Genomic DNA, 22,709 nt, shown 5'->3' with positions numbered 1-22,709 from the left:
CAGAGAGTTCAGACCGAGCCAAAGCTGTTACAAACACCAAATATCCTTATGTTGCCATGTTAGCAAAGCGCTACCTGGCTGTATCTGCTACCTCTGTCCCTAGCGAGAGGGTGTTCTCCACAGCAGGAGACATTGTTAGTGCCAGCAGATCTGCCCTTTCAGCAAGCAATGTGGACAAGTTCATCTTTCTTTAAAAAAACATGAAAATACAATGACAAGCAAGTCCTAATGTCAAGCTGGCTGCTTAGGAACTAGTACAGTACAGTTCAAATACAGATTATTTCAGTTCATCGAAAAGCTGCACCTTAATGTTTATTTTATTTTATATTTTTTTTAGTGAAGATTCACAGTTTAATAAAAAATAAAAAACCCAAAACTAATAGTTTATGTTTTGTGAGTACTAGTAGCCTACAGTAAAGTTCAAATACAGATTATTTCAGTTAATCGAAATGCTGCACCTTAATGTTTATTTTATTATATTTTGTATTTATTTGAGTGAATACATTATTCACAGTTTAATAATAATAAAAAAAATATATATATATGTTTTATTTTGTGAAAAAAAATTCTGCTGTACCGAAAACGTACCGAACCGAACCGTGACCAAAAAACCGAGGTACGTACCGAACCGAAATGTTTGTGAACCGTTACACCCCTATGATATAGTGATATTACAGAAAGTGATAAAGTGATATATTGATAAAGTGATATTACAGAAAGTGATAAAGTGATATATTGATAAAGTGATATTACAGAAAGTGATAAAGTGATATATTGATAAAGTGATATTACAGAAAGTGATATAGTGATATTACAGTTAGTGATATAGTGATATAGTGATATTACAGAAAGTGATATAGTGATATAGTGATATTACAGAAAGTGATAAAGTGATATATTGATAAAGTGATATTACAGAAAGTGATAAAGTGATATATTGATAAAGTGATATTACAGAAAGTGATAAAGTGATATATTGATAAAGTGATATTACAGAAAGTGATATAGTGATACAGTGATATTACAGATAGTGATAGTGATATTAGGAAGTGATAAAACGACTCACGGCCTCTCCGGAGGGCTGGAACTGATCCAGGAACAGCTGCAGGGACTCCATCGGATCCTCACTACCGCTCTTATTACCGAATCATCAACAAACAAACAAACAACAACAGCACAACGTGCCGCTCTGATGTAAACAAACCGATCCCGCTCAGCTCACTTCCGGGTCCGCTACGGAGTCCTGCGAGGCTCAGAGCGCGAAGCTAAATACACAAAGAGTCTGCGGTGATACTAGTCCGAGTACTAAAACACTCCTTCTGGAGACATACTACCCCTTCTGGAGACAAAATACTCCTTCTGGAGACATAATACTCCTTCTGGAGAGAAAACAGTCCTTCTGGAGACATAACACTCCTTCTGGAGACATAACAGTCCTTCTGGAGACATATTATATTAATACTGTATAATGTTGCAGCTGGTCGGTCAATATATAATACATACAATATATATGTTAATGATATTTATGTGTTAGTTGTCTCCAACTCCTGATCAGTCGTTTTAACCCTCTGTCTCTGTGTTAGTGAGACATGTCTTCTGTGTGCTGGAGACATGTCTCACTCGTCACACTGCACATCCTCCATTAATATGCAGATATGTGTTGACACAGATGTATTTGTGAAGCAGCATAAACAAAGCTGCACGAACACACACTGCTTGTGGTTCTGAAACATAAATATAATATGTATTAAAATATATCCCTGTCTGTGTCACCGTGAATCATAAAGCAACTTAATAAATCACAACCACAAAATGTGTTATTATACAATCTCCATCCCCTCCTCCACCTCCTCCCGGACTGGCTGCTGGTTTTGACGTACAGCACCGCTGTCCAATCACACGCAGGAGCGTACACTGGCCCCGCCCCTCCGCGTGTACAGTCCCCGTCCTGCTGGCGTTGCTGGGCAGGCGGAGCCGTGTAGCAACGCTGCTTTGACCTGCAGCCCCATGAGCCAATCACAGGCGAGTATTCATCCAAGCTCCGCCCAGGTCGGCCAGCCGTGTTCCCTCCCTCTGAATGGGAACAACCAACGGGGGCGTTGCTGGGGGGCGTTGCTAGGGGCGTTAGTGGGGGCGTGTCCGCGCTCGAGCTCGACCCAGTTTGAAACAGACGCAGATCTGCAGTCGCTGCTTCAGCTCAACAACAATAACACCTGAGAACCATAGAACCCGAGGGAACCCGAGAGAAACCGAGAGCATCCGAGAGCATCAGCCCGCAGCTCCTCCGAGTGAGTACAATCCTGTAACCCCCTTCATAAAGTCTCTATAAAGACAGAGGAATAACAGAGAAGCGGGGGAATAACGGGGAAAATGGCCGCTGTGAATAACGGTCTGTCTGTGTGCATGCGCGTGTGTGTATGTGTGCGTGCGTGCATGCGTGAGCGTTGTAAACACGGAACGCCCATTTAGGGAGCATGAATGCCAGTAAATAGCCGGGTCCCGTTCACAGACAACGACTCTCCGGAGTATAGACGGAGCCCTGCGTGTGTCCGTTATGTTTCCATGGCACGGCTGCTCTGTATAAACTGCTGTGTGAGATGTTAAACTGCTGTTAGCTGTTAGCATGATGCTAGCGGAGGGGGATGGGACGGCTAGCTCCGCAGTGGGCGGGAAGCAAATGGTGGTCCATTGTTCTGCTGCTAGCTGTTGACTAGCTGTTAGCGGCTAAGCTAACTGCAGCAGCCCCCGGAGGAGCCTCTGTTAGCGGGGCAGAGTCTCCTCTCTCCGGGCAGAGGAGCACCGGGACCCTCCTCCCCTCCCAGACCCGGGTTCCGGAGCCTCTGCTCGGCTCGCTGGGCCTCTGATCCCCGGGAGAAAGGGACCCTCTTTGTTCTCTTTGTGTGTCCGACGCACGGCCGGGAGGCTCCGGTTACCCGGGACCTCCGGGGCTTCTACCGGAGCAGGTGCAGCCGGAGGAGCTGCGTGTGCCTGTGGGGGTGCAAACACTACATTACCACCGGAAACCTGGTTAAAATCAGAGTAAAGGAACAAAGCAGACTCACAGGTTAAAGGGTCAACCCCCCAGGAATCACACTTTCTGGGCATTTTAACCCAATCATAAAGAATGCTTTACCTGAACGGGGTTGTTAATCCTGTGGCATCTGTCCGTGGGTGAACCTGTATTTTATTGTCATGTGTGATTGATACAGCAAACCGCTTACACTTAGATAGCTGTATACAAAGCTCTGCTGCTCAGAGTTTATAAAGAAGGTTAATCATGCATATGAAACGTGTTTTATTCACCCTCTGCTTGATTGATTGATTACCGGCCACTGCTATCAGACAGTATCTGCTTTATGGGTTCATCACATTTTTTATAAATATTATATTTCACACGGTTTTCTGTTTACATTAAAATGAACCTTCAGGAGCAGCTTCAACATGGCTGGAATAATAAATGATCATCCAACATTACATTCCTTATTCTATATGCAGGGCCTCAGTCAGTAGGGGCTGGGAGCCTTAGGGTCGCTGGTTCAAATCCCAGAACAGACCTAAAGTATGGAGCGTGGACTGCTACTTGGAGAGGTCCCAGTTCACCTCCTGCCCTGCCGTGGTGCCCTTGAGCAAGGCACCAGCCTCCCATTGCTCACCGGGCGCTGTGCAATAGCTACCCACTGCTCCTGGTACAGATGTCACTGTGTGTGCTGTGTGCTCTGCATGTGTGACCATTAAAGAGGGTTGCGTCCCTCCCAATTATGATTATGATAAGTCACTGAATAAAATGTCAAATCAATAACCAGTCAGACCCTAACCTCTGTACCTGTCTGTCCTCCTGTCTGTCTGCCAGGCCGCCAGTATGATGCGCAAAGACGTGAACAAGCCGAAGGGCAAGACGTCGGCTTATGCCTTCTTCGTCCAGACGTGTCGAGAGGAACATCGCAAGAAACACCCGGAGCAGTCCGTCAACTTCGCTGAGTTCTCCAAGAAGTGCTCCGAGAGGTGGAAGGTGAGACAGGCACTCAGACAGACAGGTAGAAAGACTGTGCTCCGAGAGGTGGAAGGTGAGACAGGCACTCAGACAGACAGGTAGAAAGACTGTGCTCCGAGAGGTGGAAGGTGAGACAGGCACTCAGACAGACGGGTAGAGAGACTGTGCTCCGAGAGGTGGAAGGTGAGACAGGCACTCAGACAGACGGGTAGAGAGACTGTGCTCCGAGAGGTGGAAGGTGAGACAGGCACTCAGACAGACAGGTAGAGAGACTGTGCTCCGAGAGGTGGAAGGTGAGACAGGCTCTCAGACAGACAGGTAGAGAGACTGTGCTCCGAGAGGTGGAAGGTGAGACAGGCACTCAGACAGACAGGTAGAGAGACTGTGCTCCGAGAGGTGGAAGGTGAGACAGGCACTCAGACAGACAGGTAGAGAGACTGTGCTCCGAGAGGTGGAAGGTGAGACAGGCACTCAGACAGGACAGGTAGAGAGACTGTGCTCCGAGAGGTGGAAGGTGAGACAGGCACTCAGACAGACAGGTAGAGAGACTGTGCTCCGAGAGGTGGAGGTGAGACAGGCACTCAGACAGACAGGTAGAGAGACTGTGCTCCGAGAGGTGGATGGTGAGACAGGCACTCAGACAGACAGGTAGAGAGACTGTGCTCCGAGAGGTGGAAGGTGAGACAGGCACTCAGACAGACAGGTAGAGAGACTGTGCTCCGAGAGGTGGAAGGTGAGACAGGCACTCAGACAGACAGGTAGAGAGACTGTGCTCCGAGAGGTGGAAGGTGAGACAGGCACTCAGACAGACGGGTAGAGAGACTGTGCTCCGAGAGGTGGAAGGTGAGACAGGCACTCAGACAGACAGGTAGAAAGACTGTGCTCCAAGAGGTGGAAGGTGAGACAGGCACTCAGACAGACAGGTAGAGAGACTGTGCTCCGAGAGGTGGAAGGTGAGACAGGCACTCAGACAGACAGGTAGAAAGACTGTGCTCCGAGAGGTGGAAGGTGAGACAGGCACTCAGACAGACAGGTAGAGAGACTGTGCTCCGAGAGGTGGAAGGTGAGACAGGCACTCAGACAGACAGGTAGAGAGACTGTGCTCCGAGAGGTGGAAGGTGAGACAGGCACTCAGACAGACAGGTAGAAAGACTGTGCTCCGAGAGGTGGAAGGTGAGACAGGCTCTCAGACAGACAGGTAGAGAGACTGTGCTCCGAGAGGTGGAAGGTGAGACAGGCACTCAGACAGACAGGTAGAAAGACTGTGCTCCGAGAGGTGGAAGGTGAGACAGGCACTCAGACAGACAGGTAGAGAGACTGTGCTCCGAGAGGTGGAAGGTGAGACAGGCACTCAGACAGACAGGTAGAAAGACTGTGCTCCGAGAGGTGGAAGGTGAGACAGGCACTCAGACAGACAGGTAGAGAGACTGTGCTCCGAGAGGTGGAAGGTGAGACAGGCTCTCAGACAGACAGGTAGAGAGACTGTGCTCCGAGAGGTGGAAGGTGAGACAGGCACTCAGACAGACAGGTAGAGAGACTGTGCTCCGAGAGGTGGAAGGTGAGACGGGCACTCAGACAGACAGGTAGAGAGACTGTGCTCCGAGAGGTGGAAGGTGAGACAGGCTCTCAGACAGACAGGTAGAGAGACTGTGCTCCGAGAGGTGGAAGGTGAGACAGGCACTCAGACAGACAGGTGAAGAGACTGTGCTCCGAGAGGTGGAAGGTGAGACAGGCACTCAGACAGACAGGTAGAAAGACTGTGCTCCGAGAGGTGGAAGGTGAGACAGGCACTCAGACAGACAGGTAGAGAGACTGTGCTCCGAGAGGTGGAAGGTGAGACAGGCTCTCAGACAGACAGGTAGAGAGACTGTGCTCCGAGAGGTGGAAGGTGAGACAGGCTCTCAGACAGACAGGTAGAGAGACTGTGCTCCGAGAGGTGGAAGGTGAGACAGGCTCTCAGACAGACAGGTAGAGAGACTGTGCTCCGAGAGGTGGAAGGTGAGACAGGCACTCAGACAGACAGGTAGAGAGACTGTGCTCCGAGAGGTGGAAGGTGAGACAGGCTCTCAGACAGACAGGTAGAGAGACTGTGCTCCGAGACGTGGAAGGTGAGACGGGCTCTCAGACAGACAGGTAGAGAGACTGTGCTCCGAGAGGTGGAAGGTGAGACAGGCTCTCAGACAGACAGGTAGAGAGACTGTGCTCCGAGAGGTGGATGGTGAGACAGGCACTCAGACAGACAGGTAGAGAGACTGTGCTCCGAGAGGTGGATGGTGAGACAGGCTCTCAGACAGACAGGTAGAAAGACTGTGCTCCGAGAGGTGGAAGGTGAGACAGGCACTCAGACAGACAGGTAGAGAGACTGTGCTCCGAGAGGTGGAAGGTGAGACAGGCACTCAGACAGACAGGTAGAGAGACTGTGCTCCGAGAGGTGGAAGGTGAGACAGGCACTCAGACAGACAGGTAGAGAGACTGTGCTCCGAGAGGTGGAAGGTGAGACAGGCACTCAGACAGACAGGTAGAGAGACTGTGCTCCGAGAGGTGGATGGTGAGACAGGCTCTCAGACAGACAGGTAGAAAGACTGTGCTCCGAGAGGTGGAAGGTGAGACAGGCTCTCAGACAGACAGGTAGAAGACTGTGCTCCGAGAGGTGGATGGTGAGACAGGCTCTCAGACAGACAGGTAGAAAGACTGTGCTCCGAGAGGTGGAAGGTGAGACAGGCTCTCAGACAGACAGGTAGAGAGACTGTGCTCCGAGAGGTGGAAGGTGAGACAGGCACTCAGACAGACAGGTAGAGAGACTGTGCTCCGAGAGGTGGAAGGTGAGACAGGCACTCAGACAGACAGGTAGAGAGACTGTGCTCCGAGAGGTGGAAGGTGAGACAGGCACTCAGACAGACAGGTAGAGAGACTGTGCTCCGAGAGGTGGAAGGTGAGACAGGCACTCAGACAGACAGGTAGAGAGACTGTGCTCCGAGAGGTGGAAGGTGAGACAGGCACTCAGACAGACAGGTAGAGAGACTGTGCTCCGAGAGGTGGAAGGTGAGACAGGCTCTCAGACAGACAGGTAGAGAGACTGTGCTCCGAGAGGTGGAAGGTGAGACAGGCACTCAGACAGACAGGTAGAGAGACTGTGCTCCGAGAGGTGGAAGGTGAGACAGGCACTCAGACAGACAGGTAGAGAGACTGTGCTCCGAGAGGTGGAAGGTGAGACAGGCTCTCAGACAGACAGGTAGAAAGACTGTGCTCCGAGAGGTGGAAGGTGAGACGGGCACTCAGACAGACAGGTAGAGAGACTGTGCTCCGAGAGGTGGAAGGTGAGACAAGCTCTCAGACAGACAGGTAGAAAGACTGTGCTCCGAGAGGTGGAAGGTGAGACAGGCACTCAGACAGACAGGTAGAGAGACTGTGCTCCGAGAGGTGGAAGGTGAGACAGGCATTCAACCAGACAGGTAGAGAGACTGTGCTCCGAGAGGTGGAAGGTGAGACAGGCTCTCAGACAGACAGGTAGAGAGACTGTGCTCCGAGAGGTGGAAGGTGAGACAGGCTCTCAGACAGGACAGGTAGAGAGACTGTGCTCCGAGAGGTGGAAGGTGAGACAGGCATTCAACCAGACAGGTAGAGAGACTGTGCTCCGAGAGGTGGAAGGTGAGACAGGCACTCAGACAGACAGGTAGAGAGACTGTGCTCCGAGAGGTGGAAGGTGAGACAGGCACTCAGACAGACAGGTAGAAAGACTGTGCTCCGAGAGGTGGAAGGTGAGACAGGCACTCAGACAGACAGGTAGAGAGACTGTGCTCCGAGAGGTGGAAGGTGAGACAGGCACTCAGACAGACAGGTAGAGAGACTGTGCTCCGAGAGGTGGAAGGTGAGACGGGCACTCAGACAGACAGGTAGAGAGTGCTCCGAGAGGTGGAAGGTGAGACAGGCACTCAGACAGACAGGTAGAGAGACTGTGCTCCGAGAGGTGGAAGGTGAGACAGGCACTCAGACAGACAGGTAGAGAGACTGTGCTCCGAGAGGTGGAAGGTGAGACAGGCACTCAGACAGACAGGTAGAGAGACTGTGCTCCGAGAGGTGGAAGGTGAGACAGGCTCTCAGACAGACAGGTAGAAAGACTGTGCTCCGAGAGGTGGAAGGTGAGACAGGCACTCAGACAGACAGGTAGAAAGACTGTGCTCCGAGAGGTGGAAGGTGAGACAGGCACTCAGACAGACAGGTAGAGAGACTGTGCTCCGAGAGGTGGAAGGTGAGACAGGCACTCAGACAGACAGGTAGAGAGACTGTGCTCCGAGAGGTGGAAGGTGAGACAGGCACTCAGACAGACAGGTAGAAAGACTGTGCTCCGAGAGGTGGAAGGTGAGACAGGCACTCAGACAGACAGGTAGAGAGACTGTGCTCCGAGAGGTGGAAGGTGAGACAGGCACTCAGACAGACAGGTAGAGAGACTGTGCTCCGAGAGGTGGAAGGTGAGACAGGCTCTCAGACAGACAGGTAGAGAGTGCTCCGAGAGGTGGAAGGTGAGACAGGCTCTCAGACAGACAGGTAGAGAGACTGTGCTCCGAGAGGTGGAAGGTGAGACGGGCACTCAGACAGACAGGTAGAGAGTGCTCCGAGAGGTGGAAGGTGAGACAGGCTCTCAGACAGACAGGTAGAGAGACTGTGCTCCGAGAGGTGGAAGGTGAGACAGGCACTCAGACAGACAGGTAGAGAGACTGTGCTCCGAGAGGTGGAAGGTGAGACAGGCACTCAGACAGACAGGTAGAGAGACTGTGCTCCGAGAGGTGGAAGGTGAGACAGGCACTCAGACAGACAGGTAGAGAGACTGTGCTCCGAGAGGTGGATGGTGAGACAGGCTCTCAGACAGACAGGTAGAGAGTGCTCCGAGAGGTGGAAGGTGAGACAGGCTCTCAGACAGACAGGTAGAGAGACTGTGCTCCAAGACGTGGAAGGTGAGACAGGCACTCAGACAGACAGGTAGAGAGACTGTGCTCCGAGACGTGGAAGGTGAGACGGGCACTCAGACAGACAGGTAGAGAGACTGTGCTCCGAGAGGTGGAAGGTGAGACAGGCTCTCAGACAGACAGGTAGAGAGACTGTGCTCCGAGAGGTGGAAGGTGAGACAGGCACTCAGACAGACAGGTAGAGAGTGCTCCGAGAGGTGGAAGGTGAGACGGGCTCTCAGACAGACAGGTAGAGAGTGCTCCGAGAGGTGGAAGGTGAGACGGGCACTCAGACAGACAGGTAGAGAGACTGTGCTCCGAGAGGTGGAAGGTGAGACAGGCACTCAGACAGACGGGTAGAGAGACTGTGCTCCGAGAGGTGGAAGGTGAGACAGGCACTCAGACAGACGGGTAGAGAGACTGTGCTCCGAGAGGTGGAAGGTGAGACAGGCACTCAGACAGACAGGTAGAGAGACTGTGCTCCGAGAGGTGGAAGGTGAGACGGGCACTCAGACAGACAGGTAGAGAGACTGTGCTCCGAGAGGTGGAAGGTGAGACAGGCTCTCAGACAGACAGGTAGAGAGACTGTGCTCCGAGAGGTGGAAGGTGAGACGGGCTCTCAGACAGACAGGTAGAGAGTGCTCCGAGAGGTGGAAGGTGAGACAGGCTCTCAGACAGACAGGTAGAGAGACTGTGCTCCGAGAGGTGGAAGGTGAGACAGGCACTCAGACAGACAGGTAGAGAGACTGTGCTCCGAGAGGGGGAAGGTGAGACAGGCGCTCAGACAGACAGGTAGAAAGACTGTGCTCCGAGAGGTGGAAGGTGAGACAGGCACTCAGACAGACAGGTAGAAAGACTGTGCTCCGAGAGGTGGAAGGTGAGACAGGCACTCAGACAGACAGGTAGAAAGACTGTGCTCCGAGAGGTGGAAGGTGAGACAGGCACTCAGACAGACAGGTAGAGAGACTGTGCTCCGAGAGGTGGAAGGTGAGACAGGCTCTCAGACAGACAGGTAGAGAGACTGTGCTCCGAGAGGTGGAAGGTGAGACAGGCTCTCAGACAGACAGGTAGAGAGACTGTGCTCCGAGAGGTGGAAGGTGAGACAGGCACTCAGACAGACAGGTAGAGAGACTGTGCTCCGAGAGCGTACACCTTCACAGTAAGAGTTTAGCCCTTCACAGTAAGAGCGTAGCCCTTCACAGTAAGAGCGTAGCCCTTCACAGTAAGAGCGTAGCCCTTCACAGTAAGAGCGTAGCCCTTCACAGTAAGAGCGTAGCCCTTCACAGTAAGAGCGTAGCCCTTCACAGTAAGAGTTTAGCCCTTCACAGTAAGAGAGTAGGCCTTCACAGTAAGAGCGTAGCCCTTCACAGTAAGAGCGTAGCCCTTCACAGTAAGAGCTTAGGCCTTCACAGTAAGAGTGTAGGCCTTCACAGTAAGAGTGTAGGCCTTCACAATAAGAGTGTAGGCCTTCACAGTAAGAGTTTAACCCTTCACAGTAAGAGCGTAGCCCTTCACAGTAAGAGTGTAGGCCTTCACAGTAAGAGTGTAGGCCTTCACAATAAGAGTGTAGGCCTTCACAGTAAGAGTTTAGCCCTTCACAGTAAGAGAGTAGGCCTTCACAGTAAGAGCGTAGCCCTTCACAGTAAGAGCGTAGCCCTTCACAGTAAGAGCTTAGGCCTTCACAGTAAGAGTGTAGCCCTTCACAGTAAGAGTGTAGGCCTTCACAGTAAGAGTGTAGGCCTTCACAGTAAGAGTGTAGGCCTTCACAGTAAGAGTGTAGGCCTTCACAGTAAGAGTGTAGGCCTTCACAGTAAGAGTGTAGCCCTTCACAGTAAGAGTGTAGGCCTTCACAGTAAGAGTGTAGGCCTTCACAGTAAGAGTGTAGCCCTTCACAGTAAGAGTTTAGGCCTTCACAGTAAGAGTTTAGGCCTTCACAGTAAGAGTTTAGGCCTTCACAGTAAGAGTTTAGGCCTTCACAGTAAGAGTGTAGCCCTTCACAGTAAGAGTGTAGCCCTTCACAGTAAGAGTGTAGGCCTTCACAGTAAGAGTGTAGCCCTTCACAATAAGAGTGTAGTAAGAGTGTAGCCCTTCACAATAAGAGTGTAGGCCTTCACAGTCAGAGTTTAGCCCTTCACAGTAAGAGTGTAGGCCTTCACAGTAAGAGTGTAGGCCTTCACAATAAGAGCGTAGCCCTTCACAGTAAGAGTTTAGGCCTTCACAGTAAGAGTGTAGGCCTTCACAGTAAGAGTGTAGGCCTTCACAGTAAGAGTGTAGGCCTTCACAATAAGAGTGTAGCCCTTCACAGTAAGAGTGTAGGCCTTCACAGTAAGAGTGTAGCCCTTCACAGTAAGAGTGTAGCCCTTCACAGTAAGAGTGTAGTAAGAGTGTAGCCCTTCACAGTAAGAGTGTAGTAAGAGTGTAGCCCTTCACAGTAAGAGTGTAGGCCTTCACAGTAAGAGTGTAGGCCTTCACAGTAAGAGTGTAGGCCTTCACAGTAAGAGTGTAGCCCTTCACAGTAAGAGTGTAGCCCTTCACAGTAAGAGTGTAGGCCTTCACAGTAAGAGTGTAGCCCTTCACAGTAAGAGTGTAGCCCTTCACAGTAAGAGTGTAGGCCTTCACAGTAAGAGTTTGAGTTTAGGCCTTCACAGTAAGAGTGTAGCCCTTCACAATAAGAGAGTAGCCCTTCACAATAAGGGTGTATACCTTCACAGTAAGAGATTAGCCCTTCACAGTAAGAGTGTAGCCCTTCACAGTAAGAGCGTAGCCCTTCACAGTAAGAGAGTAGCCCTTCACAGTAAGAGTGTAGCCCTTCACAATAAGAGTGTAGCCCTTCACAGTAAGAGTTTAGGCCTTCACAGTAAGAGTGTAGGCCTTCACAGTAAGAGTGTAGCCCTTCACAATAAGAGAGTAGCCCTTCACAGTAAGAGTGTAGCCCTTCACAATAAGAGAGTAGCCCTTCACAGTAAGGGTTTAGCCCTTCACAGTAAGAGTGTAGCCCTTCACAGTAAGAGAGTAGCCCTTCACAGTAAGAGTGTAGCCCTTCACAGTAAGAGTGTAGGCCTTCACAGTAAGAGCGTAGCCCTTCACAATAAGAGAGTAGCCCTTCACAATAAGAGAGTAGCCCTTCACAATAAGAGTGTAGCCTTTCACAGCAAGAGTTTAGGCCTTCACAGTAAGAGAGTAGCCCTTCACAATAAGAGTGTAGCCTTTCACAGTAAGAGTTTAGGCCTTCACAATAAGAGCGTAGCCCTTCACAGTAAGAGTTTAGGCCTTCACAGTAAGAGTGTAGCCCTTCACAGTAAGAGTTTAGGCCTTCACAGTAAGAGAGTAGCCCTTCACAATAAGAGTGTAGCCCTTCACAATAAGAGTGTAGCCTTTCACAATAAGAGAGTAGCCCTTCACAGTAAGAGAGTACACATTCACAATAAGAGTGTAGCCCTTCACAATAAGAGTGTAGCCCTTCACAATAAGAGTGTAGCCCTTCACAATAAGAGTGTAGCCTTTCACAATAAGAGAGTAGCCCTTCACAATAAGAGTGTAGCCTTTCACAGTAAGAGTTTAGGCCTTCACAGTAAGAGAGTACACCTTCACAATAAGAGTGTAGCCCTTCACAATAAGAGTGTAGCCCTTCACAGTAAGAGTTTAGCCCTTCATACTAAGCCCTTCACAGTAAGGGTGTAGCCCTTAGCCGCATTCACACCGCAGGACTTTCCCTGGTACTTTGATTCTTTAGTTCCGTTAGTACCAATAATGTCGCGTTCACACCGCCGGGACTACTCAGTGCCGGGAACTCTTTTGGCCATTTTCAGTCCCTGCTAGAGAGGTGGTACGAACCTGGTGATAAAAGAGTGCCAATTTCTATTCTATTTCTATTGGCTGGGCGAATTGCAAACCACGCCCCGTTAGACTCTGAATTTGTTTTGTGAGGCAGCCATTTTTTTCCTCGCTACAAAACCACAGCCACACCTGAGCGAGTCGTTTGTACTTTAAAGCAGTTATGACCACACGTACTACAACACCGGAGCGGTGGAATGATGAGGAAGTGTCGGCGCTTCTGGCAATTTACTCTGAGGACGGGATGCAGCAGCTTCTACAGAAAGCAGTTCCCAACTCCAAATGTTTTGAGCGATGTTCGCAAAAGCTACTTGAGCTGGGAATCGTGCACAGTGCACACGGATGCCGGGTAAAAATAAAGAAACTCAGGCAGGACTATAACAAAATTAAAGACCACAATAATAAGAGTGGTAACGATTTTCTATTGTTATTATATATATATATATATATCAGGGTTTCCGTTAGCCGGTAATTACCGGTTTTTAGCTGGTAAAATTTAATAAAAACCGGTAAATTCAAAACCTGCCGGTCAAAATGTCCGATGCTCCGATCGATCGGCCGTCGATCATTATCGGCCGATATTCACTCTTAATAGTTTGATCTGTGCTCTCTATAGAGGCCGATCAGGAGAGCTGGATCTGATCGATATGGACATAAACGCGAGTGAAGTATAACCGGACGGAAGAGAGAGAGATCAGATCAGCTGCTGCATAATCACCTGAAGCCCCGCCTCTGTTTAGCTGCAGGAGAAACTGACGGGCTGTCAGGAGAGAGAGAGAGGGAGAGGGGAAAAGAGAGGATCCGTTTCTCCCGTGTGATTATTCAAAGTTAATGTAAACTTTTGAATAATGTACGTTATCTACTACAAGTAGTTTGTTTGAATGTAATAATTATGTTGTTTGTTGTTGGTGGAATCATTTATTGGAAAATGAATCTGAATTTTTCGATCTGTTACGATTATAGACTGAAGCAATATAAAAATGAGCCCCGTGAACTGAGTTTTAAACTGAAGCATATCCGGTCCTAGTCCGGTGATTACCTGCTAACGGAAACTCTGCTACACAATTCTTATTATTATTATTGAAACATGACCGGTAAGTTTCAAATTTGTCCGGTAAAATTAATTCTGTCCGGACATTTGACCGGCGAGAAAAAACCCTAGCGGAAACCCTGATATATATTGCCAGTTTTTTTAATACTGACACCTAACTTGCACTAAGGTATGTCTGCTGCTATATATATTGCCACTGTTACATTGTTTTGAAACTACTTACACTTTATTTTACATTTCACACTTTTATTTAACTTCCATGTACATGCATACGACACACCTGGAACAGCGTGATGCCTTATTGTTACGTCTTGACTGTGCAATAAAACAAACAAACTGGCGAAGCTTTATTTATTGTGTCCCACCCCAAATGTGCAGAATAGAAGAATGTGAGAGCAGACAGGTGTCGGTGGTTGAATTTATCTACAGTGTTGCAACCTTGTGCAGCAATGGCAGAAACACAAGTCTTACACACATAAACACAAGTCATTTATCATGTCATGTGTTTTAGATAAATAAACACCAAACAAGGGTTAATGTCCTTTTCCAGAATCAGCCTGAGGGGGTAATATATAATAAATACATAAAGATAAAGTCCATTGTTATAATGGGGTATTTTATTTGTAAATTACCCTTATTACTAGTGCTGGGGGGAAACGATTATTTTGAAAACGATTAATCGGGTGATTATTTTATCGATTAGTAGACTAATCTAACGATTATTTTTCTGTTGTTCGATTAATAAAAAACGTAATGTAGCTCAAATAAATACCAAAAAATTCTTAATAATAGTTTTTTTTTTCAATGAGCGCCCCAAAAAACAACATCAGCCGTTAGCGCTTAGCCCTCAGAGCTCACAGCTCCTCATATCTGTTCAGAAACTAGACAGAAGTGAAACAAGTACAAACCACAGACTGCCTGTGTCATGGAGAATACAGTCGCTGGTTTATTTATGTCTGTAGGCCGTTGTTGTGAGTGTGGACGGTCGGAGCATATATAACGTTAGCTTAGCCAAGCTACATTTAGAAAACACGCATTTTAAAAGGTGTTTCTCTGCCGTCTGTCTGCAGACTCAAAGCATGAATTCATGGTTTTTACTAACCGGTATCAGTATGTTGTTACTTCGGCATAATTTTGAAACGTGTATTACAATTAAATCACGGTCAAATATGTTCATCTTGTTGTAGTTGTAGCCCCCTTGCCAGCGATTCTCTCTCTAGTTTAGCATACTCAGCCCGACTCAGCCCGGTTGTTCCTGGCCCTAGAACCACCATTTAGTCGGGCCAGAAAAAAGGTGAAAAAGTAGCCCCGGGCCAAAACTAGGCCAAGTGGAAGCGCAACCAAAAACGGGCCCCGCACGGCTCGGCACGCTTAAAGCCAGCTACCCGCTGCAGTGGAAACGCGCCATAAGCTGACTAACGTTAGTCTAATGTTATGTTTGACTCGTAAAGGACCACAACATGAGTTAGCTCTCTGTGCAGTTAGTTCGTTCCGGGTTAGTAGTGGCTAGATAGCGGTGTACTGCAGACGTAAACTAGCTACCATTTCAGCCAACATTAAATGCTGACAAACATTAACTAACACACAGCTGGCGCCGCTAGCTAGGTAGCTAACATTAACTACTAACCAACCAAGCACGAACAAACCGCACGGAGAGCTATAAGATAGTTAGCACTACCGAAGTGCACAGAACTCAAGCTGCACAACACACTACACAAACGTGGAATTAATTTAGCCAAAGTTAGTACTTACTTATCATTGTTCCCTTCACGAGAGACAAGGGGGTGCCTCCGCTTTAAATGCTCCAACATAGCGCTAGTGTGGTATGCCAACTCCATTTGGCAAAGACTGCAAATAACAATGCCTTTGCGTTTTGGACTAACTTTAAAATATTCCCATGCTTTTGAAGACCTAGGGTGAGATGTTTTTGTTTGGGGGCTTTTTGCAGGGCTTCGTGCGCAATCCTGTGAGGAGGAGGTGGTAGCCGTTTCAGTCTCCATTGTGTTTGAAGTGTGATTGCGAACTGCTTGTTGCTTTGGGTGACCCACGTGTGTGTGGCGATGCGTCAACGAGGAAATCTGTCGTCGATGAGATTTTGAAGTCGACATCGTCGACGCGTCGCTACAGCACTACTTATTACCCTTATGAACGCCATCATGTCTGAGGTCGGAAAGTAAACAAACGCCTCATACAGCGGGTGGGCTTTATACCCCCTCCCCCCGTGTAGTTCTTCTCTCGTTTTTTTTTGTACTCGCCGTGAAGTGGTTTTGCGGCTTGCCAGTAAACCCAGAGAAGAAGAAGACGAAGTGACGTCAGCGTAATCTTGCCTCAGGGAAAGTACTGCGGTGTGAATGCGATTGGCACTAGCCCCCTGGCGGATTCAGTGCCGGCACTAAAGTACGGCAAGTCCTGCGGTGTGAAAGCGGCTCTTCACAGTAAGAGTTTAGCCCTTCATACTAAGCCCTTCACAGTAAGGGTGTAGCCCTTCACAGTAAGAGTGTAGCCCTTCACAATAAGGGTGTACACCTTCACAGTAAGAGTTTAGGCCTTCACAGTAAGAGAGTAGCCCTTCACAATAAGGGTGTACACCTTCACAGTAAGAGTTTAGGCCTTCACAGTAAGAGAGTAGACCTTCACAGTAAGAGAGTAGCCCTTCACAATAAGGGTGTACACCTTCACAGTAAGAGTTTAGGCCTTCACAGTAAGAGAGTAGCCCTTCACAATAAGGGTGTACACCTTCACAGTAAGAGTTTAGGCCTTCACAGTAAGAGAGTAGCCCTTCACAATAAGGGTGTACACCTTCACAGTAAGAGTTTAGGCCTTCACAGTAAGAGAGTAGCCCTTCACAATAAGGGTGTACACCTTCACAGTAAGAGTTTAGGCCTTCACAGTAAGAGAGTAGCCCTTCACAGTAAGAGAGTAGCCCTTCACAATAAGGGTGTACACCTTCACAGTAAGAGTTTAGGCCTTCACAGTAAGAGAGTAGCCCTTCACAGTAAGAGAGTAGCCCTTCACAATAAGGGTGTACACCTTCACAGTAAGAGTTTAGGCCTTCACAGTAAGAGAGTAGCCCTTCACAATAAGGGTGTACACCTTCACAGTAAGAGTTTAGGCCTTCACAGTAAGAGAGTAGCTGTAGTTCCAGTAATCCAAAATTCGGCTCACAGTTAGCAAATAAGCATGACTCGGACAAGATACGTCTTAGGATAGTTTGCTTGACTCTTTACTTCCACAAAAAAAACACGTATTTCCTCAGCTCAAAAAACGATGTTGCTCGGTGCTTCTTTCTCCTTCTCACACACACCAATCACCAGCAGCTGCCGTCGGCTATAACGTCTCGTAATCACGAACAGCTGCAGTCGTCTATGCCGTTAATTTCACACGGCTGGTTCCAATAAATGATATAATAGCACTAACAACAAAGGATAATAATATTCAAATATACATTTTAACATACAGTATGGCTCCTACATTTCCGGCCCCTAATTGGCTAGGCGGGGAGCATACCAATTACTAAAATACACTTAAGTAGGACCATATAATCTAAACATAATTAAGCAACTGTAAGAACTTATCTTCTTTTACTGGAAGTCCGTTTTTGTTTTCAATATACTTCAGTACAGTAGTACTGTCTGTCCAGAAGATAGATTGCTCCAGCTAAACCTGGAGCTCTCTTCTTAGCATCTTGTCGACCTTGACAGCGACGACTGCTGCTGTCAACTCCATTCTCCGGATGGTGATGGGTTTCAGTGGAGCGACACTGGACTTTCCGATCGGCAAGGAAACCTTTATTTTGCCTTGCTTGTTTGCAAGATGTAGGTAGCCATTCCATATGCATCCAGGCTGGCATCGGAATAGTGGTGGAGCTGTGCCATCTTCAGGGGTTCAAACCCTGCCGGTTTGACTTATCTCTGCACATACACTTTGACAGCTGCTCACGGTCGGCCAGCCACTTCATCCATTTCTGGGCCTGCCCACTGTTTATCTTTTCATCCCAGCCTCTCTTTTCCCTACAAAGGTCCCTCAGAAGGAGCTTCGCTGGCAGTACCAATGGGGCCAGGAACCCGAGGGGGTCATAGGTGGAGCTAACGATGGACAGGATTCCTCGTCTTGTAGCTGGTTTGTCCTGTGGTTGCACTTTGAACCTGAAGGTGTCTGATTCAGTGCACCACTGAGTACCAAGGGCTCTTTCCATAGGAAGCTGCTTATGGCTCAGGTCAAGATCTTTGACTTCCGTTGTTCTGTCTTCTTTAGGGATGGACGACAGGACGGCCCTACTGTTGCTGACCCACTTTGTTAGCCCGAAACCTCCACTGGCGCACAGATGTCTGAGGTCCTTGGCCAAAGCAACAGCAGGATCTTCTGAATCCACAGACTTTAAACAGTCATCCACATAAAAGTTTCTGAGAACCGTTTCCACCACCTCTGGTGTTGTTTTGCTTCCTCCACCCTGTGCTGTTCTTCTTAGTGCATATAATGCGCAGCTGGGAGACGATGTAGCGCCGAACAGATGCACTGTCATTCGGTAGTCTTCCATCGGTTTGTTCGGATCACCATCCTGCCACCATAGGAAATGCAGAAGATCCGCATCTTGGTCTTTCTTTGGGTGGTAGAGACCGTGATGAGGTATGTACCACACACGTCCATATTCTCGGCTTAACCGTTTCATGGGGATTTTGACAGCGTAGCCTTTTCCATTTATACCCGTCATGAAGTCCTTTTAATCTTTGTACAGGTCCGGGGTTTTGCTGAGCTTTCTTTGGAGACTTGCGGCACGCTGCTCTGCCATGCAGCGGTTGTTTGGCATTTTGGCTGTCTCGTTTCGCAGTGGTAAGCCAATGCAGTAGTGCCCATCCCTTAACTCTGCAGATTTTACCACTGACCGCATGAACTGATGATCCTCCTGGGACATCTCTTCTTTGTCTTCACAGCTGAGTTCTGAGAAGTCTGTGTTATATTGCTTGATCAACAGTTCCTCTACGTTAGCTATGGAGATGTGGTTTGCTGTAATGTGGCTCACAACTCCATCCGCTGCCTTGCTGCCATCATCTGTCTTCATCGGCCCATTCACTACCCATCCAAGGGCAGTCTTAACTGCATAGGGCCCGTCTCCGATGCTGTTTATCACCTGCCATGGCTCCAAGGCTTTAGGGGTGTTGGTTCCTATAAGCATGGTGACTTCTCCTATTATCTTCGGGATTTTCACCTCTTTCAGATATGGCCACTTCTTTAGGTCTTCCTGCAGGGGGATGTTTTCTTTCTTGACCGGTATATCTTTACATGTAAAAACCTTAGGGAGTTCAATGTACCACACACTTCCAGGTCCGACAAGATACAACTTTGGGCTGGCTTCTCCTGGCCCATAGTTCTGAGTAGGATCGTAGTTTTCTTGCCTCGAACGTTCAGCTGTGTCTTCAGTGATTCAGTGCAGAAAGTCGCCGTACTTCCTGGGTCCATGAAGGCATACGTCTCCATAACCTTCTCACTTTTATTGGACTTGACTTTTACCGGTACTATAGCAAGTACACATTCTCCGGCCCCGGTGTATCCACGTCAGTGACACGAGACCATTTGAGATGTTCTCATCTGGCTTTCTAAATGTAGCACTGTCCTTCTCAACATGCAGAATTCCTGGGTGTCTTAGGGAGCAGACTTGACAGGTCATCCTTTTATTGCAGTTTCTGCTAAGGTGTCCCTGTGTAAGGCATCCAAAACAGAGGCCTTTAGCTTTCAGAAACTCAATCCTGTCTTTCGGTTGTTGCTCTTTGATGCTTCTGCAGGAATCGAGTGTGTGGTCTCTATGGCAGAACAAACAGGGTTTTTGGAAGGCATTGACAGGATTTGTAGCTGAGGAGCTGTACTTTAAGTTTGAGGGTGGTGTTTTCTCTTCACTCATTGGAGCGACAGCTGTGGCAAAACTGCTTCCCCTTTGCCAGCCTGACTTCCAAGCTTTAGAGTCTGTGGCCGTAGCTTTGACTTTTCCTTCACTACCCATCCTAGTATCATGCATGCTTCCAAAGAGGGGGTCGTTAGCCATTTGTGATTGTCTGTATATATATGTCACTAGGTTTGTAAACCTTGCTCTTCGTCCCTTTTTCTCTTGAACCTCGAAAGCAGCACTCCTCCATCTTTCTTTCACCTTGTATGGGAGCTTTGAGGCGACGACTCTCATGTTAGTTGGATTGTTCATTTCGTCCATATACTCTATGTCCTCCATGGCATTACGGCACGTAATCAGGAAAAGGGCATAGGCCTTCAGAGCTTTTCCATCTTCAGATCTGATCTGTGGCCACTTTAGAGCTTTATCCATATAGGCGGTAGCAATCTTAAGTTCATCACTATAATGTTTCTGGAGTAGAGCCCTGGCTTCTTTGTAGCCTCTCTGTGGTGCCATGTGCTCACAACTGCGGACGAGCTCTTGAGGTTCCCCTCCAGTGAACTGTTCCAAGTAGTACAATTTATCGCTGTTGCTCTCTGCCTTGCTGTCGATGACATGGTTGAAGGCTCTTATAAAGGACTTGTAGGTGAGCGGGTCTCCCTTGAACACAGGCAAGTCTCGTTTAGGAAGATAAGACAGGTTATGCTGCCTTACCAGCATCTCTGTAATCTGACTTTGACGCTGCATCACATTGTAGCTGTCCCTCTCCTCTACGGCAGTGTTTCTCAAACTTTTTCATACCAAGGACCACTTAACCAATAAAAAAACACTCGCGGACCACCTAACTCCACAAATATCCAAAAACACATGGTTTTTTACAAATCGCTTGAAAATGGTACAAACAAGTGGCCACATGTGTGATGAAGGTGTTTATCTGGGCTATATACCTATATATGAAACTTAAGCTCGCTCCATTGCGGAGATATTCCCGCGAGAGTGCGGAAAACTTAAATGTATTTATTTCAAATGTGACATTTTACCAATATACTCACGGACCACTAGGGGGCGCTCACGGACCACCAGTGGTCCGCGGACCACACTTTGAGAAGCACTGCTCTACGGTGACCTTCTCTGGGGCCCGGTCCGTGTGCTGCATCAGAAGCTCCATCCTGCATGTCCATCCAGGCCTGATAACATCTACTTCAGACGAGCAGGCTTCCTCTTCATGGTCCTCTTTTGTGCCTTCGCGTACTCCTTTAATCCATTTTTCGGTTATGCGTACAAACTGTTCAATGTTTGCTGACTTGGGATTAAACCAGTGTTGCTGGTCTTCAGACGCCTCCTCTTCAGGTAAGAGAGTTACAAACTCCTTGTTAATGTCATTAAACTCCATATAATTTAGTCATTCCGGATTACTTCTTCCACTTTATCCACATTGCTATCATTTTCGTTAAGACGTTTCAGCTCATTAACCTTCTTGCTGAGCTGGCCCAGCTTCGCTCTCCTTAATCCATTTAGCCTGTGGAGCCTCTCCTCTTTGGCCTTTTCCGTGGGCTTTAGCTCCCTCTTGTGGCTCCTTTCGGTTAGTTCATCCATGGCTCTTTCAAATTAAACTTACTACAGGCGAAACCTACCAGTTTCACCCACAGTCTCTGCCACCTCCCTCCATGCCTGGTTCCTCCGGTTTGTATCCCGGTAAGGAAATAGGGACTGGTCATAAAGAACCGGGTGATTTGCTACCGCAATAACTAATTTCTCCATTTTCAGGAATATAGAAAATGAACTGCGGTCTGTCTCCCAGGTTGCACTCGGTTTGATTGGCTAGCGCTTGTACTGTCAGATTTGCATAAACGGGATTTGATTGGCTGACGCTTCAAAAGTTGAACATTGCTCAACTTTTGAATCCTGGAAATCTTCGCTTTGCTTCCCCATAATGCAGTTCGGCGAAAAGCAAGGCAAAGTGACGTCACCCCATTCAAAGTGAATGGGCAGAAGCGTTTTTTAACGCTGCCGTGTGGACGGGCCGTGAGGGTGTAGCCCTTCACAGTAAGAGCGTAGCCCTTCACAATAAGAGTGTAGGCCTTCACCGTAAGAGCGTAGCCCTTCACAGTCAGAGTTTAGGCCTTCACAGTAAGAGTGTAGCCCTTCACAATAAGAGTGTAGCCCTTCACAATAAGGGTGTAGCCCTTCACAATAAGAGTGTAGCCCTTCACAATAAGGGTGTAGCCCTTCACAATAAGAGTGTAGCCCTTCACAATAAGGGTGTAGCCCTTCACAGTAAGAGAGTAGCCCTTCACAGTAAGAGAGTAGCCCTTCACAGTAAGAGTTTAGGCCTTCACAGTAAGAGTAGCCCTTCACAGTCAGAGTTTAGGCCTTCACAGTAAGAGCGTAGCCCTTCACAATAAGAGTGTAGCCCTTCACAATAAGGGTGTAGCCCTTCACAATAAGGGTGTAGCCCTTCACAGTAAGAGAGTAGCCCTTCACAGTCAGAGTTTAGGCCTTCACAGTAAGAGAGTAGCCCTTCACAGTAAGGGTGTAGCACTTCACAGTAAGGGTGTAGCACTTCACAGTAAGAGCGTAGCCCTTCACAGTAAGAGAGTAGCCCTTCACAGTAAGAGTTTAGGCCTTCACAATAAGAGTGCAGCCCTTCACAATAAGGATGTAGCCCTTCACAATAAGAGTGTAGCCCTTCACAATAAGGGTGTAGCCCTTCACAATAAGAGAGTACACCTTCTCAATAAGAGTATGGCCCTTCTCAATAAGGATGTAGCCCTTCACAGTAAGAGTTTAGGCCTTCACAATAAGAGTGCAGCCCTTCACAATAAGGGTGTAGCCCTTCACAGTAAGAGTGTACACCTTCTCAATAAGAGCGTGGCCCTTCTCAATAAGAGTAATAAGAGTGCTTTGGTTCCAGGGTCTGACGGCCAATGATAAGAAGTGTTTCGAGGACATGGCGAAGACCGACAAGGTGCGCTACAACCGTGAGATGGTGGACTACACCCACCCCAAAGG

The 22,709-nt window shown here is 48.3% G+C and overlaps 1 protein-coding gene and 2 long non-coding RNA genes across 4 annotated transcripts; all 3 read left to right on the top strand.

The window, feature by feature from the left end:
• Positions 1-2,117: 2,117 nt before the first annotated feature.
• On the top strand, positions 2,118-22,699 carry LOC117534056 (high mobility group protein B2-like; the record flags this gene model as incomplete). The annotated part of the gene is given in 3 exon segments (XM_034198092.1): positions 2,118-2,288; positions 3,851-4,009; positions 22,612-22,699. Coding segments are annotated over 2 exon segments (238 nt in total), but the record flags the coding sequence as incomplete, so codon positions are not given.
• Positions 7,044-7,721, top strand: LOC117534057. Of its 2 annotated transcripts, none has more exons than XR_004567145.1 (3): positions 7,044-7,058; positions 7,444-7,528; positions 7,640-7,721. It is a non-coding gene; the product is annotated as an uncharacterized LOC117534057 (long non-coding RNA). The 2 variants fall into 2 exon arrangements; XR_004567144.1 differs by having other exon boundaries at positions 7,044-7,113.
• On the top strand, positions 8,635-9,469 carry LOC117534058. The gene is made up of 2 exons (XR_004567146.1): positions 8,635-8,830; positions 8,882-9,469. It is a non-coding gene; the product is annotated as an uncharacterized LOC117534058 (long non-coding RNA).
• Positions 22,700-22,709: the final 10 nt, after the last annotated feature.

The sequence above is a fragment of the Gymnodraco acuticeps genome, unplaced genomic scaffold (genome assembly GCF_902827175.1).
Source record: "Gymnodraco acuticeps unplaced genomic scaffold, fGymAcu1.1, whole genome shotgun sequence".
Classification (NCBI taxonomy): domain Eukaryota; kingdom Metazoa; phylum Chordata; class Actinopteri; order Perciformes; family Bathydraconidae; genus Gymnodraco; species Gymnodraco acuticeps.
The sequence above is the reverse complement of the archived record's forward strand: the minus strand, read 5'-3'. Positions and strand labels throughout refer to the sequence as shown.